This window comes from Anabrus simplex, chromosome 1, assembly GCF_040414725.1.
Source record: "Anabrus simplex isolate iqAnaSimp1 chromosome 1, ASM4041472v1, whole genome shotgun sequence".
Classification (NCBI taxonomy): Eukaryota; Metazoa; Arthropoda; class Insecta; order Orthoptera; family Tettigoniidae; genus Anabrus; species Anabrus simplex.
In genome coordinates this window covers 1,542,025,240-1,542,041,432 of record NC_090265.1, presented here as the reverse complement: position 1 = coordinate 1,542,041,432, position 16,193 = coordinate 1,542,025,240, and the positions used below count along the sequence as shown (strand labels likewise).

At 39.3% G+C, this 16,193-nt stretch overlaps 1 protein-coding gene across 2 annotated transcripts in view; it reads right to left on the bottom strand.

Annotated features, from left to right (window-relative positions):
* Nucleotides 1-16,193, bottom strand: part of Vav (Vav guanine nucleotide exchange factor) — a 632,485-nt gene that overhangs the window by 31,610 nt on the left and 584,682 nt on the right. Inside the window, exon 17 of one of the 2 annotated variants that reach the window (XR_010858641.2) lies at nucleotides 2,998-3,178. Coding sequence is in view for 1 of the 2 variants with exons in the window: in XM_067138057.2 (XP_066994158.1) it covers nucleotides 3,098-3,178 (81 nt within the window). In the remaining variant the exon portion in view is untranslated. Of the gene's footprint in view, nucleotides 1-2,882; nucleotides 3,179-16,193 lie in introns of those variants that run through there. The other variant, XM_067138057.2, reaches the window with a different exon arrangement.

Sequence of the window (16,193 nt, the reverse complement as noted above, 5' to 3'; positions counted from 1 at the left end):
TTGTCGGGGCTCGGCGTTGATATGGACTTAGCAACAACAATCCAAATTCATGAATATCTCTGTTATCATAGCCGGTACGGTAAAAATGCATAAGACGTAAATGATCAGAAATTTAATTATACATAACTTAGTTATGTAGTATAGTATTTATCGATATGACCACTAACAATATAAATATTTGAGAATTGAATTTTAGGGCTTCCCCTAAACTACCATTTCACTCAGCGTGAATAAAATAATTTACAGCCTAGATTGTAGCGGCTCACCCCCCGACTCTACATACCGTTTTTTATTAAATTCTCTTCAGCCGATCTCTCGTGATGCGTGTACATACATACAGACAGACAGGCAGAAATTACGGAAAAGTAAAAATTGCATTTTCTTGTTACTGTGGACATGATCGATACAGAAATACCATTCTTTTCAAATTCTGAGCAATGTACAGACAAAACTCTTATTTTATATATATATAGACTACACTTCATTTTCATTCTTATGTACAATTCAATTTATTTTTCTTATATGCAGTTTAATTATTACTAGAAATGTAATTTTATAGGCAATAAACAAATAAAACATTCTTTAAAAGTTCTTTTTTTAATTTGCTTTACGTCGCAACCGACACAGAGAGGTCTTACGGCGATGACGGGATAGGAAAGGGCTAGGAGTGGGAAGGAAGTGGCCATGGCCTTAATTAAGGTACAGCCCCAGCATTTTCCTGGTGTAAAAATGGGAAACCACAGAAAAACATATGCAGGGCTGCCGACAGTGGGGTTTGAACCCACTAGCTCCAGGATGCAAGCTCACAGCAGTTCTTATTTCTGCCCTAGTTTCTTTTCCCCTGTTGCAGATGATCATAAGTCTCCCAAATGTAAGGGTAGATCTTATCATATGCGTAAGAGAAAACATCATACATTGCTACATGCTGTTAATGGTGACGTTAACGAAGGTTATGCGCCCAATGAATCACAACCCCATTGCGATTCTGCAAATTAAATCATTAGGTCATCAGAGATGAGAACTGGAAGTTATTGCTCATTTAAGATCCAAGGAAATGTTTGTGTTTTGTTGGCAACAGCAATTATTTATGTCCTTGATTCAAGAGGAGAAATGCATAAGCCAATCCAATTATATTACCGAATGATTTGATCAGAGACTGAATTTGCTTGCTTGCTGTTTGTTGTTTTAAGGGGCCTAACATCGAAGGTCATTGGCCCGAGACTGAATTTAAGATCAAGAAATATCATCCCAACTGAGGGAATAAGCAGAATTAGCCATCATTCGAAGTACTGTGTAACATCAATTAAGTCAAGGATTTCCGAGTTTGATGCTGATATTCATTGTTTATTCATTGACATTAAGTAAAATACCTAATTGTTTGCCTGCAAGGGAAACAGACACATCAGAATGGAATCTTCCTGAGGTCATTCAGCTGACTGATCCTGAATTTCACATCCCATGAAATGGTGATATCTCTTTAGGGACAGAAGTGTTCTACAAAATCATGAAGAATGATCGTAGGTCCAGCCCAGGTGACTGACGAGTTCTACAGAAAACACATTTGAGTTACACCCTGGCTGATCGATATCGGCCATTTCCTTCACATGTGCATGAATCATCTTAAAACTTCTTTCTATGCAATGAAACTGAACTTGATCGTCAGTTAACAAGATTCTGGGAACAGGAGGATATCCCCAATGATTTTAAGAGATCCGAGCACGACATTTATGTGAGGCATTTCCAGGAAACTACATCACGTGATACAGATGGACGATTTGTAGTCAGTTTCCCCTTTAAGCAAGACCCGAGTAACCTTGGAGAGTCTTTACAGGTTGCATTCAATCGCCTTTATCTTATTGAGAAGTGTTTGGCAAGGCAATCAGTTCTTGCTGAAGATATATGGAATTCATGATATAGTATGAAAGGTGAAGTCACATGGGGGAAAAAAGGAGGTTCAAACTGGAGATATATGAACCACTTATTACATTCCTCACCATACTGTAGTTAAGGAGTCAAGCACAACTAAGTTAAGAGTAGTTTTTGATTGCTCAAGTAAAACTACTAGTGGTTTTCTCTCAATGATTTGCTGCTACCTACACTTCAACAAGATTTGTACTCCTTAGTTCTAAGATTTAGGACTCATCCAGTCGTCTTCATGGCCGATGTAGAGAAGATGTACAGGAATATATTAGTATGCATGAATCATACATGTTTTCAACATATCTTGTGGCAATCAAATCCCAAGGTGCCTATTTGCATATACCAGCTGAGAATACTGATGTAAGGAATGGTACCAAACTCCTTTCTAGTAAAAAGATGTCTGCTACAGCTAACATATGAAGGAAAAGCATGAAACCCTCCTATGTCATGGATACTGAAGGAAGATTTTTACATGGACAAGGTACTGACAGGAGCGAGAAATGTTAATAAGCCACTAAGATTACAGCAAGGTTTGGTTCAGGTTCTTTTGAATGCTGGATTTCCCTTAAAATTCTTGTCTCATGATAAACCCATAGATTTAATATAACAAAGTTTGAAGGTGAAACCTCTTCAGCAATCCAAATGATGGTGATATGGTGCTTCACGGTTCAAGCAACCTCAATCAGACTGGCCTGAGAAAATTTGCATCAGCTCTAAGGAGTCTATGTCAGAAGAACATATTTCCACAATGAAAACCTTGATATCATTACAGACTGTGATACAGTTATTGAGCATTATTCAACTCTTGGTAAGCTCATTAGATTATGGCCTACTGTCGGAGATTCATCTATAACTCCAGGCATTCTGACAAAAAGATTGGTTCTATGGATACTGAGGAATTAAGGATATCATTGAGGACCTGTGTCAAGACTGCACAACAATCTATTTATAAGGAGGAGATTGAAACACTGATAAAGAAGGAACCGACCTCACTGAGCAACAGTTTTCTCAGTCTCCATCCATTTCTGGATGAAGAAGTTTTAAGAGTAGGGTGAAGATTGAATCAGTCAGCGTTACCTTATGAAATAAAACATCAAATGATCTTGTATCCTGGACTATGCTTGTTATAAGAGCAGAACACCTTCATCTGCTGATGCAGGATTTGAACTTATTGTCTTCAGTTTGCAATGGCTGTACTGAATTTCAAGGATTCCAGATAGTCAGATACCTTCTTCACAGGTGCTTGCAGTATATTAACCTGAAAGAAGAAGCAAGGATACAGTTAATGGGATGTTCGTGTCCAGCCTTCTCGTCCCTTTACGAATGTTGGTGTAGACTTCACTGGACTTTTAATGATGAAACTTGGCTCTGCTTGAAGTAAGGCAACCCAAAGGTGTCATGTTGCACTCTTTGTATGTATGTGCACTAAGGTGGTATGTATTGAGCTGGTTAGTAGTCTGACATCAAGTGCATTTATAGCCACCATGAAACAATTTACAGCTCGTAAAGGCAAATGCTGCAGTGTATATTCCAATAATGGGAGTGATATTGATAAAGCTAGTAAGGAACTGCAGGAGCTTCATAAACTGTTATCTTCTGTATCATTGAAGGAAAACTTGGAAAGCTTTGCAACTAGTGAACAGTTCAAGTGGCATTTTATACCTCCAGGTTCTCCACATTTTGGAGGCTTCTGGAAACCGAACATCAAGTGTTTGAAATATCACCTTAGTCGTACACTAGGTACACATGTGAACAGTCAGAAGCTTGTTTGAATTCAAGGCCTTTAACTGTGTTGTCTAAGTAATCCTGACGACTTCCTCCCCTTAATACTAGGACACTTCCCCACTTGTTTCTTTTCTGGAGCCAGACTTAAGTAATGTCTCTTTGCCCCAGCTAAAGAGATGGGAGAATCTACAGTATTTCTTACAGCAAAAGTGGAAGAGCAGCCTTCAGCATAGCCAAAAATGAAAAACTCTGCAACCCAATATTCCTATTAGTGCTGTTATGCTCATGAAGAATGACAATGGACTTGTTCGTGCAGTGGATGATAAAACTTCCAAGGGAATTTCAAAATATTCTTTGAGAAAATTAGTACCACTTCCCACAGATGAGTGGTTGATGCTGACAGATTTAACGGGGGAGGAAGATGGACAAGATATCGGAAGTTTGTCTTTATGAGGGACAGATGTGGTAAACATGTCCTTTTTGGTATTTTTTGTTAAGGTTGGCAGTATGGACAGAGACTAAAAATGAGCACGACATCTTCATCCCTTTGTACTGTAATCATGTAAAGTGTTTGTATTTAAGTGAAGTGATAAGTTGTGAAATATACAATGAATCAGTGCTTATTGGTGAACTACACTACGTTATTAAGTTTAAGTATTATATTCAGAGGGCAAAATTTACTGAAATAATCCACATACTATAGAAGAACTGAAGGCTGAAATAACACATGCAATACAGTCTACTGGTGTCGGGCTGAGTGGCTCACGCTCTTAAGGCGCTGGCTTTCTGAGCCCAAGTTGGCAGGTTCAAATCTGGCTCAATCTGGTGATATTTGTAGGTGCTGAAATATGTCAGCTCATGTTGGTAGATTTATTGGCATATAAAGGAACACCTGCAAGAAGCGATTCCGACACTTAGCGTCTCAAAAAACTGTAAAAGTAATTAGTGGGACGTAAAACAAGTAACATTATTAACAACATTCTATTACTGAATTGGAAATACTTCAGGGTCCTCACTAGTAACTGAAATCTGTTTTCCCTGTATTTTCCCTACAATATTCCAGTTTTTCCTGCATTAAATTCAGTGGAGCATGGTAGATAAGAGAAATGCTCAGGTATGTTTATCTTACTCTAGAATCATTATCTTGAAACATATTTTGCATGAACACTTACAATGGCATAAAGAACTTGAAATAAATGTATCATTAGTCAAACAAGCTACACCTTATGCTTATGGTAGTCTAGACAGGTTAGGTACTTTTAAAACTGTATTATCATGTGATATGTGTAAGCTCCGTATTTTGATGGAAAAGTGATAGTTTTATCGCCAACCTAAGAGTGAAAGTGTTATAGTTTCAAAGTGAAATCTGTGCTAATCCGTCTAAGATAATTATTTATGTGATCTTGTGCCTCTAATTTAAATACTAAGCGATAATAGTGTGCACGTGCATCCTAACCAAGAATTATAAACATTGTTCAGTGTAGCCAACTGCTGTGCATTAGGAGTGAGAATCTATGTAGCTCTACTAATCACAGAATAAACAGTGCGGAAGTAAGTACATAGTCAAGCGAGTGAGTGCGCCATCTTTGTTCCAAGCGTGTAAGAGTAAAGAACAGCAATGCTACCGGATACAGAAATCAGAGGGGTTGAAATGGGTGATGTTTGTAATATCTGTACGGAGATTGTGAGAGAGAACGAAAAAGCAGTTGAATGCGAACGTTGCAGAATTTGGCAACACGCTGACTGTATAAAGCTAAATAAAGGTGAATACGATATTATTAAAAGACGAACCTGCAAGTTGACATGGCTATGTGTCGCATGTAAATCGACTGTTCTGAAAATTCAAACGACAGCCGAACCAGACAATGAAGCCATAGCCAACCTAACTTTGAAAGTAGATGCAATTCTCAAGTTTCTGGAATCGAATCTACAGGAAAAATTCAAAGAGGAAATTAAAAGAGCAATGGAAGATGAAAATAGGACGCTCAAGAGGGAGACTGTAATAAGGAATGTAACGGAACGACGCACAGACCTGTCGGCGAAAGAAAGAAAAGAAACAGAACCTGGCAGTATCATCATCCAAAGACCAAGAAGCTCTAGCGAGGGAGACCGTCCAGCACAACATATACAAATGGAAACACAACAAACCGGCAGCATGGGAAATGCAGCGTAGCCGTAGAAGGCATACACAATTAACGGGAACCACGGAAGAAGGGCTGACAAAACAGGGAAGCCAACTCCAGAGACCCGGGCCTCATGAGAAAAGGGAGCTATTGCGTGGCAGTAAGCAAGGAGAGAGCAAGATCAAAGCAGCTGAGGGCAAGGGCTGGTTATACATCGGAAGGCTCAATGCTGACACAACGAATGAGGACCTCGAGGAATACCTAAAAGAAAGCTAGTGAGCTCCAGACCTTCTAGTCGAGCATTCAAAATTGGCGTGCCCCTGAAAGACCTCGAGAAGGTATATAACAGCAAGTTCTGGCCGGAAAATGTAATCTGTCGTACTTTTCGTGCCCCTCGGAGATTTAGGGGAAGAGACGAACATAACCGTCAAATGTCTGTCGTGGAATATTGAGGGTCTAGTAAATGCCATGAATATGATGCCTAAAGATATACTCGTAGATTACGACATAGTTATTTTAGTGGAGACATTTTTGACAAAGGAGTGGTGTCCAAATAACGTGTATGCAGCGCATGTTCTTGCTATACAAGGAGAGAAAGGCAGACCGAAAGGCGGCATAACATGCTTGGTGAGTCCGAGACTAGCCCCGATCAGGACTATATATAATACTGACAATGTATTGGCAGTGAGAACAAACTCATGTGTAATTATAGGAGCATACTTCCAACCAGAATGCAAAGAGGAAGAAATAATAGACGACATAGGCACAACGCTAGCTAAAATTCACAGTAGTGAGACAGTTATACTAGCAGGAGACTTGAACTGTCGGTTGGACCGAGTTAACAAGAAAACAGACAGAATACTCAGTTTTATACAAGGGAAAGGACTGTCCCTTGTAAATGATCCTCACCGCATGACGTATATATGCAGCAATGGGAGCAGCACAATAGACCTTGTTTTTACAAACATGAAAACGTGCACAATAACAGGCGGCAGAGTAAGGGATGATGTGGTCATCAGAAAACATTTACCAGTAGAAATCACACTCTGTGTAGAACGAATGTCACCGAAGAAGACCGAAGCCAGAAATCCATACTCCAGGAAAATAAATCAAGAGATTCTTAAAAAGGCACGCGAAGACATAAATCCCACAGATGGGCGAGATCTGAATCAGATACTGGATTATCTTGAGAGCATTATCAAAATAGCTGCCGAACGACCATTAGTTAACCCCAGACGTACAAAGCCATGGTTTAATAAGCTATGCTACAAAGCCCGTAAGGAAGCGCTCCAAGCGCTGCACATATTCAGAAAATCCCAGTCTCAGTCTGATCTACAGGAATATACAAAGAAAAATAGAGAATACAAAACCATATTGAGAGCTACAAGGAAAGATTCTCTGCTGGATGAAGAAAAGAAGCTAATAGAAGAAGCCAAGGCACATCCATATAAAGCCCTGAAAGCAAAACAACCTCAATTCCCCAGGGATATACCCATGGAGATCTGGGAAGCGCATTTCAAAGATGTGCTACAGAAGGAAGAAACACGACCGGCACCAGTTGAAGATCACAAGAGCAGCGTAAACGTAGAACTGTTTACTGCAAAGGAAGTCGAAACAGCATTAAAAAAAGCTGAAGAAGGAAAAAGCATGCGGCCCTGACCAGATTTTCAACGAACACATAACAGAGAGCACAAATGTACTGACAGAAGACTGGACACACTTGCTTAATAACTGCCTACTAGAGTGCAACGTGCCAGACAAGTGGAGAAGCTCATTACTAAAGGTGTTATACAAGGGAAAAGGAGACATAGGTGACCCTAACTCATATAGGGGCATTGCTTTAGAATGTGCAGGCTTTAAAATTCTGACAAGATTATTGACGAAAAGACTATCAGAGTGGACAGAAGATTACCTGAGGAACAACTTGGTTTCCGGAAGGGTCGTTCAACAATCGACGGCATAAAATGCCTACAAAATGATATCGAGAGATCATTGAGACTGAAAGGTGGCAAATTACATGCCATATTTATTGACTATTGCAAGGCCTTCGACCTGGTGAGCAGAAAGCTTATAATAGAGAAGCTTGAATCCCTAATTGGACCTCAAAACTACATATCAATGCTTATAAGGAGTATTCTTGCGAACAACGTGGTCCAGATCGACGACAACAGATCCGTAAGAACAAACGAACGGTATATTGCAGGGCGACCCACTAAGCCCCCTACTGTTCAACATAGCTGTCTTGGATGTAGTACAAGTAGTTAGCATGAACAACGTCGCGATCTATATGTATGCGGACGACATGGTTCTAACTTCGGAATCGATTGAGCAGTTACAAGTAGCTTTCGACAAATTACTGAAATGGTCTAAAGAGAATGGGCTAAGTATGAATAAAGTGAAAACGGTCATGATGACCTTCAGAAAGGGAGGAAGACTAGCTGCAAACCAAGTTATTACATTAGAAGGGTCAAACCTGCAAATAGTGAACAATTTCAAGTATCTGGGTCTGACATTCCAAACCCATGGCGATGTCTTCTCCATACATATAAAGGAGAAGGTAGCGTCTGCAGTGGCTGCAATGAGCGAAGTGAAGAATATCAGTAAACTTTCGCTCAAAACGGCTATGGACCTATTTAAGCTGAAAGTGACACCCGTCTTGACGTATGCTCTGGAATGTATATGGGACCACCTGAAGAAGAAAGACCTGAAACTATTAGAAAGTGTCAAAGCAAGGTATCTGAAAAAGGCTATGAATCTTTCAAAATTCACCCCTTCCCGCCTGGTGTATGTTCTGGCTCGGCAGGAATACTACATGGAAGAACTTCGCATGCAGTTGCATCTGCCATCTACTGAGGCCTATCAACAATTATTACACGAGCTGCAAGAGAAACGGAAGGAAATATGGGACGATTTCTATGCGACCGAAGCAATGATGTCAACTGACTGGATGGACTCGAACTACGAGCTTCGACATATAGTTACCCGTCTTGCAGTACATGGGTTTCACCATAGAGTGTGCAGCATGAAGAAGTTCCACGTTCCGGATATACAGTGTCTGTGTGAACTATGCGGTCGGCCATGTGACAGATATCACGTACTGTGGTGTAATCGACGCGGCTCCTCTCTAAGAAAGTTCTGTGAAAATTAACTACTCCATGCACATTGTGCGAAATTCTATACTACTACCACTGCCTGCTCGATCTGCATCCGATGGCTGCTTAAACTGCCTGCTCATTCCATACTCAAACGTGTAACACGCCTTACAAACAATCTGCCGCTAGATGGCAGCAGCAAACGTACCCATTTACCGCGTGAATACAACTAGATAAGCATACCAGCAAAATTTAAAATCTAAAAGTAAGAGAAATATTAAAGAATTTTACGTATAAAGTGGTGCTCTAGAGAGTTATAGTTTCAGCACTTTTCGAGAAAGAAGTTTCGACGAACAAGAAAACCTGGAAACTTGTCTGTATGGTAGGTACTTCCCTACATTACTAAGTAGAGGTTTCACGACTTTGGCCACCACAGTTTCTGACAAAAGTTCCTGGTGCTTATTGTTACTAAAACACTTTAAAAACTTACATTGGCACAAGGAAGGTAGAACATAGTTTTTTATAATCTGGAGCAGACTTGCAGATTTCTTGCAGTACGGTAGAGCCGCCTCAACAAATTTCTGAAGCCTCATAATTAGGCCAATAAATCGTTGCTAGGGCTAGCGCAGCTATCAATGGGGATGAATTAAATGAGGTAGAAACGTTATTCAGGCACGTGCTGCATTGTTTTTTCTTCGATTACACGCACTAAATAACCACACACTAGTCCCCGGTAAGCAGTTTCCGAAGTGACACACACTGACTCAGGGGGCTCACGAAAATCTTCCAGTAAATCAAGTACATACTCAGGGAATAATAATAATACACGGCCTATTAGGCGACTTGCATATCTGTGAAGATGAAAGCCCTACCTAGAATGATTTCTAATGCTGAAGATGCCATACACACCCCAGCCCCCGAGCCACTCGAATTAACTAATTAACTGAATAGGCCCTACTTGCGTAAATAATAATAGTAATAAAAAGAGCAGTATATTGACACGATATTATACTGCTAGCAAAAGACTCGTAATGGAATCTTAATCTGCTTACCCTCCAGGGTTGGCTTTTCCGTCGGACTCAGCGAAGGATCCCACCTCTACCGCCTCAAGGGCAGTGTCCTGGAGCTTCAGACTCTGGGTCGGGCGGATGAAACTGGGGAGGATGACCAGTACCTCGCCCAGGCGGCCTCACCTGCTATGCTGAACAGGGGCCTTGAAAGGGTGAAGGAAGCTCCCGGCATTTGCCTGGAGGAGAAGTGGGAAACCACGGAAAACCACTTCCAGGATGGCTGAGGTGGGAATTGAACCCACCTCTACTCAGTTGACCTCCCGAGGCTGAGTGGACCCCGTTCCAGCCCTCGTACCACTTTTCAAATTTCGTAGCAGAGTCGGGAATCGAACCCGGGCCTCCGGCGTTAGCAGCTAATCACACTAACCACTACACCACAGAGGCGGACAATGGAATCTATGACAGCATATTATTCTGTTTTGTACCTTCACATTAACAGTACAGTGTCCCCAGATATTATATTACTTAGTATGTAATACTTCAAACCTTACGCTTACCATTTTCTGCAATGGTGTTTGAAGAGCTCTTGTTAGACGTCTCTGTGCTTGAATCCCTTCTCTTAATCATCGCTGAAATTAGCGGTTGTTTATAAGCTGGATAATCAGGGAAAGGGCTGGGTACAGATCCTGTTTTTAATTTTCGTGTTTTGCTGGTCACTTTGAAATCGTCATTTACGAAATGTAGACTGCAAACCACGGAATAATCAGAAGGAATCCATTTACTTCCCTTGCTGTTTCCTTCCCTGGATATAATACTTAACCACTTTCGACGCAATTGTGTACTTGAAGGTATATCATGGAATGAAATATCACGGCATTCTGGTTTCCCTTTCTTTGATTTGCAGAAAGGCACGCAGCAACACACCATTTTCACTGAAAACAAGTACAGTCTATCCTATTTCCCGCTATTTCATTCCGACAGGTCTGGAGCCGGTTAGTGCTGCCACCTGCTGTGGGTATTTGTAAACGGAGTGTTTCATTTAGTGCTATGTTAAAATGTTGTAATGAGCAGGCAGTATAAGCAGCCATCGGATGCAGATCGAGCAGGCAGTGACTACTACTAAAACTGTATTGGAGAATAGTATTAATGTGCAACAGTTTGCATTCCTCAAAGACCGCAGCACGACAGATGCCTTGAATATCTTATTAGTCGATATATTGTTAGCAAAATCCAGAAAACACCACGTTATGGCTGCCTTTTTAGATATTAAAGGTGCTTATGACAATGTTCATATTCCCATCCTACTCCAGAAACTAAGTACTATGGATTTTCCTTCCACGTTGCTTAATATCTTAGGACAATTATATACGTATCGACGTGTAAGTCTCCCTCAAATCGCTCATCAAAGCAATTGCCGCTCTGTATCCGTTGGGCTTCCACAAGGGGACATTTTAAGTCCGCTTATGTATATGTTGTATACTGCGGATCTTGAAAAGGAAATTGTAAAAACGGCTCGGATACTGCAATATGCCGATGATATAGTAATCTACTGCACTCAAAATACCATAGAAGAATGTCGTCTTACTCTAGAGAAGACTTTAGAATTCCTGCAGACGTGGATGATACAAAATGGTTTAGAGATAGCACCGGCAAAAAGTTCAATTCTCATATTTACCCACAAACGTATATATGATAAGTCTCCCATTAGATGCGGTGAACAGGAAATCTCCGTCAAAGAAACCGTTAAGTATCTAGGGGTAACGATTGATAATAAACTATCGTGGAAAAATCATATTGCAGAGATCTGTCGCAAAACGGAACAAAAGCTCCATGTATTAAGATCCTTAACGAACAGAACCTGGGGAGCTGACCCAGCTACCCTTTTAACTGTATATAAAAACATTATCAGGTCTGTTTTTGACTATGGTAGTCAGTTTATAGATATGGCTTCGTTGGATCAAAAACAGCGATTAGACAAAGTACAGTACAAAGCTGCTCGACTGATTACAGGTTCAATGAATTCGACTCCTACAAATGCTTTACTAGCTGAAATTACCGAACCACCGTTACATTTACGACGCAAACATGTAGCTACTAAATATATTCTCAAGAAAATGGCCCGATATAATCATCCGATTCTTCCCAAGCTGCAGTTATTATCTGAATATTTTGGAAATGGACCTGTAGTACAACACAAATATCCGGCACTCCTGTGGGCTTATGTTCAGTTTATATATCTCCGACCTCACGTTGTTCAAACAAGAACGCACCCTAAGTACTCTATCATGTTTCCTGCGACTATACAGTTACCTACTATCATCCGTACAAAATTCGATGATTCCAGTATCTCCGAGAATTTAAACAGACTGATAGCAACTAAGTCATTCAAAATTATTATAGATCAATATAATCAATACATTCCATTTTATACTGATGGATCAAAACATCAAGACACATCCGACGTAGGAGCTGCTTTTTATTCCCCTATGCTGCAATTATCTAAACAATTCATCTTACCCCAATACGCATCCATCTACACAGCTGAAATATTTGCAGTTCGTCAAGTGTTAATATATATTAAACATTCTACGATCCAAAAGGCTCTCATCTGTACAGATTCTCTCAGTGTTCTTCAAGCATTAGAAAATCCTACAAAGGCGGACAATTGGTATATAGAAAATCTACGACAACTATTGTATGATCTAACTATACTCAATCGTTCCGTATTATTTACATGGGTGCCAGGACATTCTGGCATAACAGGCAATGTCATGGCCGATAAACTGGCCAATGAGGCAGCTGATGGACAAGGACTACGCTACCATATTGCACTCCCACACAATGATGTATGGAAAATTTGTCAGAAATTTCTCCGAGAAAAGTGGAACGAACATTGGCGTCAATCTGCACAATTTAAAGGTACACATTTCTACAATATTCAAAATAACATTGCTATTAAACCATGGTTCGCAAAAGGCAAGTACACTCGCCGTCATATCACTACTCTAGTCAGACTTCGCTTGAATCATGCCTGTACACCGGAACATCTGTATCGTTTAAAGATTAAGGAAAACAACTTGTGTAATTGTGGTCACTATGTCGGCACTATAAATCATATTTTGTTTCAATGTGAGAAATATCCCCGACAGCAACAACATCTCATTTCCACTTTACTATCACTCGGATTTCAACTTCCTCTCACTATTTCTTGTTTGGTATACCATCCGACAGTTCGCTTAGCTGAGTTACTGACTCACTTTTTTCACGCATGTAATATCCTAATTTAATCTGTACGATCCTGCCTCCCTTATTTGTGATCTGGTCATGTATGTCTATAGTAGTAAATCGCCGTGATAGATCACACTGGCGTGAAGATGTAGAACCCTGTCCCCGTGCTAAATCCCTGCAACCTAACACATGTCAACTTGTTCTGTTGTACATATCTGTAGTATTAGACGCCTCGACTATTCCTCATGTCTCTTTCCTACACAACCTCTCCCAATACACTAGTGTGTACTTCCGTTTCCCACTACCCTCAAGTCTATCCCTTTTTGTAACAGACACTTTGATTGGTGAAGTTTAAAACACCCCAGTGACTGGACGTAGTGCGCTGCGCAGAGTCCAAGAACAAACAAAGCAGAAGAAGAATTAATGTGCAAGGTATTGGAACTGGGTGTTAGTTACATACAGAGCCCAACCAAATATCAAGAAAGAAAAAAAATGTGCAAGGTAGACAGACTAGGTTAGGTTCTCATCAGATCACTAAAATCAATGAACCAGTAGAAACAGTCATGAGCAACATAGTTATTTTTCACAGTAACTTACAGTCAATTAGAAATAAATTGGATGAATTAGATGTAATACTCAATAAAATGCCTACTGATGTCTTGTGTGTAAATGAGCACTGGCTGACTAGAGATGAGACCAATCTAGGATACCTCATGATTTTGAATTAGGAAGTATTTTTACTAGAGACTTCCCACTAACACATGGTGGAGCTGCAATATATGTTAAGAAATCACTTAAATTTGAAGTAATAGATGTTTCCTCCTTTTGCATTAATAACCTATGTGAATCAGTAGCTATTTGATTGTGTGAATATGGTTTTGTTGTAGTATCTGTGTATCGTGCCCCTAACACCAACGTAAAATTATTTATATCACAGTTAGAGAAGTTGATTTCTTATTTAACTTGTAAATATGATCAAAAGATTGCTATAGCTGGTGACTTTAATGTAAATATCTTAGAGGTATCACAAAATACTCAAAACTTCCTTAATATGTTAAGATCGCATGACTTATATTGTACACATGGTGAACCCACAAGAAATAATGCATGCCTAGATAATGTTGTAACCAATGTACACAAATCATTTTACAAATGTTCATTTCTAGGACAAGATGTATTGTCAGACCATGGTGGTATTTGGGTTGAATTTAAAGTTAACTGTAAGAGAAGAGTTATCAAGTCATCAAAAGAATTAAAATGCATCAGATGTGTCATATCAGTTAAAGGGGTTAATGAATTCCAAGACAAATTAATAAGAACAGACTGGACTAGCCTTTATGCCATGAATGATGTCAACCTTGCAATTTCTTATTTCATTAACACGATAATGATATATTTTAATTCAGCCTTCCCTGAAAAAGTTGTAACTGTAAAGGCCAACAGCTCTAAACCAAGAAATAGAGTTAAAAACTGGTTTACGCCTAATTTGGGTAAAATGCGTAGGATTATGTTAGCTTATTATAATAAGTATAAATTGAATAATAATTTAAAGGATAAAGAAATATTCAAAAACTACAGGAAATTATATAAAAAACATATACATGAGGCTAAACTTGCAGCAAATGACAGGTATATCCAAAGTGCGAACAATAAATGCAAAGCTGCATGGTCTATCATAAGAAGTGCTAGTCATACTTTAAATAACCAAGATGTGATTCCTCTAGAACCTGATCAGTGTAATAGGTATTTTATCAATGCACATGAAAGCACATGTGATCAGGATAATAGCATTTCATCAGATGGGGATGCAAGTAAACATAATTTCTCAGACTGGTTGCATAACTTTGATCTTCCCTCAAATGTATTGAATAATGATTTTAGGTGGGTGGAAGTAAATCTGCAAACAGTCAGAAGTATTGTCACAAATTTGAATTCATCTAGTACCCAAGACATTTATGGTCTCTCTAACAATACAATCAAAGCAGTTATTGACATGATATCAATGCCATTGACATTTTAAATAAATTTAATGCTTAGACAATGTGTTTTTCCTGAGTGTTTAAAGATGTCTAAAGTGATACCTATCTTTAAAAAGGGGGATAGAATGTGCCCATCAAATTACCGCCCTATAACAATAGTACCCATTCTGAGCAAAATTATTGAATCCTGTATATTTATACAACTCGACGAGTACTTTTTCAAAAATAATTTGCTTTACAACAAACAGTTTGGATTCAGAAAGGGTCATTCAACGATAAAAGCAGTTGAATGTGTCATCAAAGACATATTAAATAATTTTGAGAATAAAACAGTCACAGGTGCTACATTAATTGACCTGACAAAAGCTTTTGATTGTGTCTCGCACGAAATCCTAATTCACAAGCTTGGTTATTATGGAGTAAGGGGTCATGAACTGAAATTAATGGCATCCTATCTCCATCAAAGGAGACAGATGGTGGTAATAAGTGATAAAAAATCTGGTATGGAAACGGTTAAAACAGGTGTCCCACAAGGGTCTGTTTTGGGACCTTTCCTGTTTTTGGTCTATATCAATGACCTAGCATGTAATGTTCCCTGCACATCAGTTCTATATGCTGATGATACAACTTTCGTAAACAGTAATGTTGATATCACAACACTACAAAACCAAGTCAACACATCTGTTAAAATTGCTGAAAACTGGTTTCATCACAATAAATTAACTATTAACGTCACTAAAACAGAAAATATCATATTTACCTTGGACCACACTGTAAATAATGGCTGCCGTAATTCTGTTAAATTATTAGGCCTACATGTAGATACAAGACTTACATGGGAAATACATACATCAGAACTCTGTAAGAGATTAGCCAGGGTGTGGTATCTGTTGCGGAAACTGAAAACCTGCATCAGTCGGGATATGCTACTTGCATCCTATCATGCTTTCTTTCACCCTCATATACTGTATGGGATCAGGTTATGGGGAAATTGTCCCACATCAAATAATGTATTTATATGGCAGAAAAAGGCAGTCCATCTAATTGCTGGATTAGAATTTAGAGACTCCTGTAAAACTTCCTTTGTGAGCCTAAAAATTATGAGTTCCCTGTTTA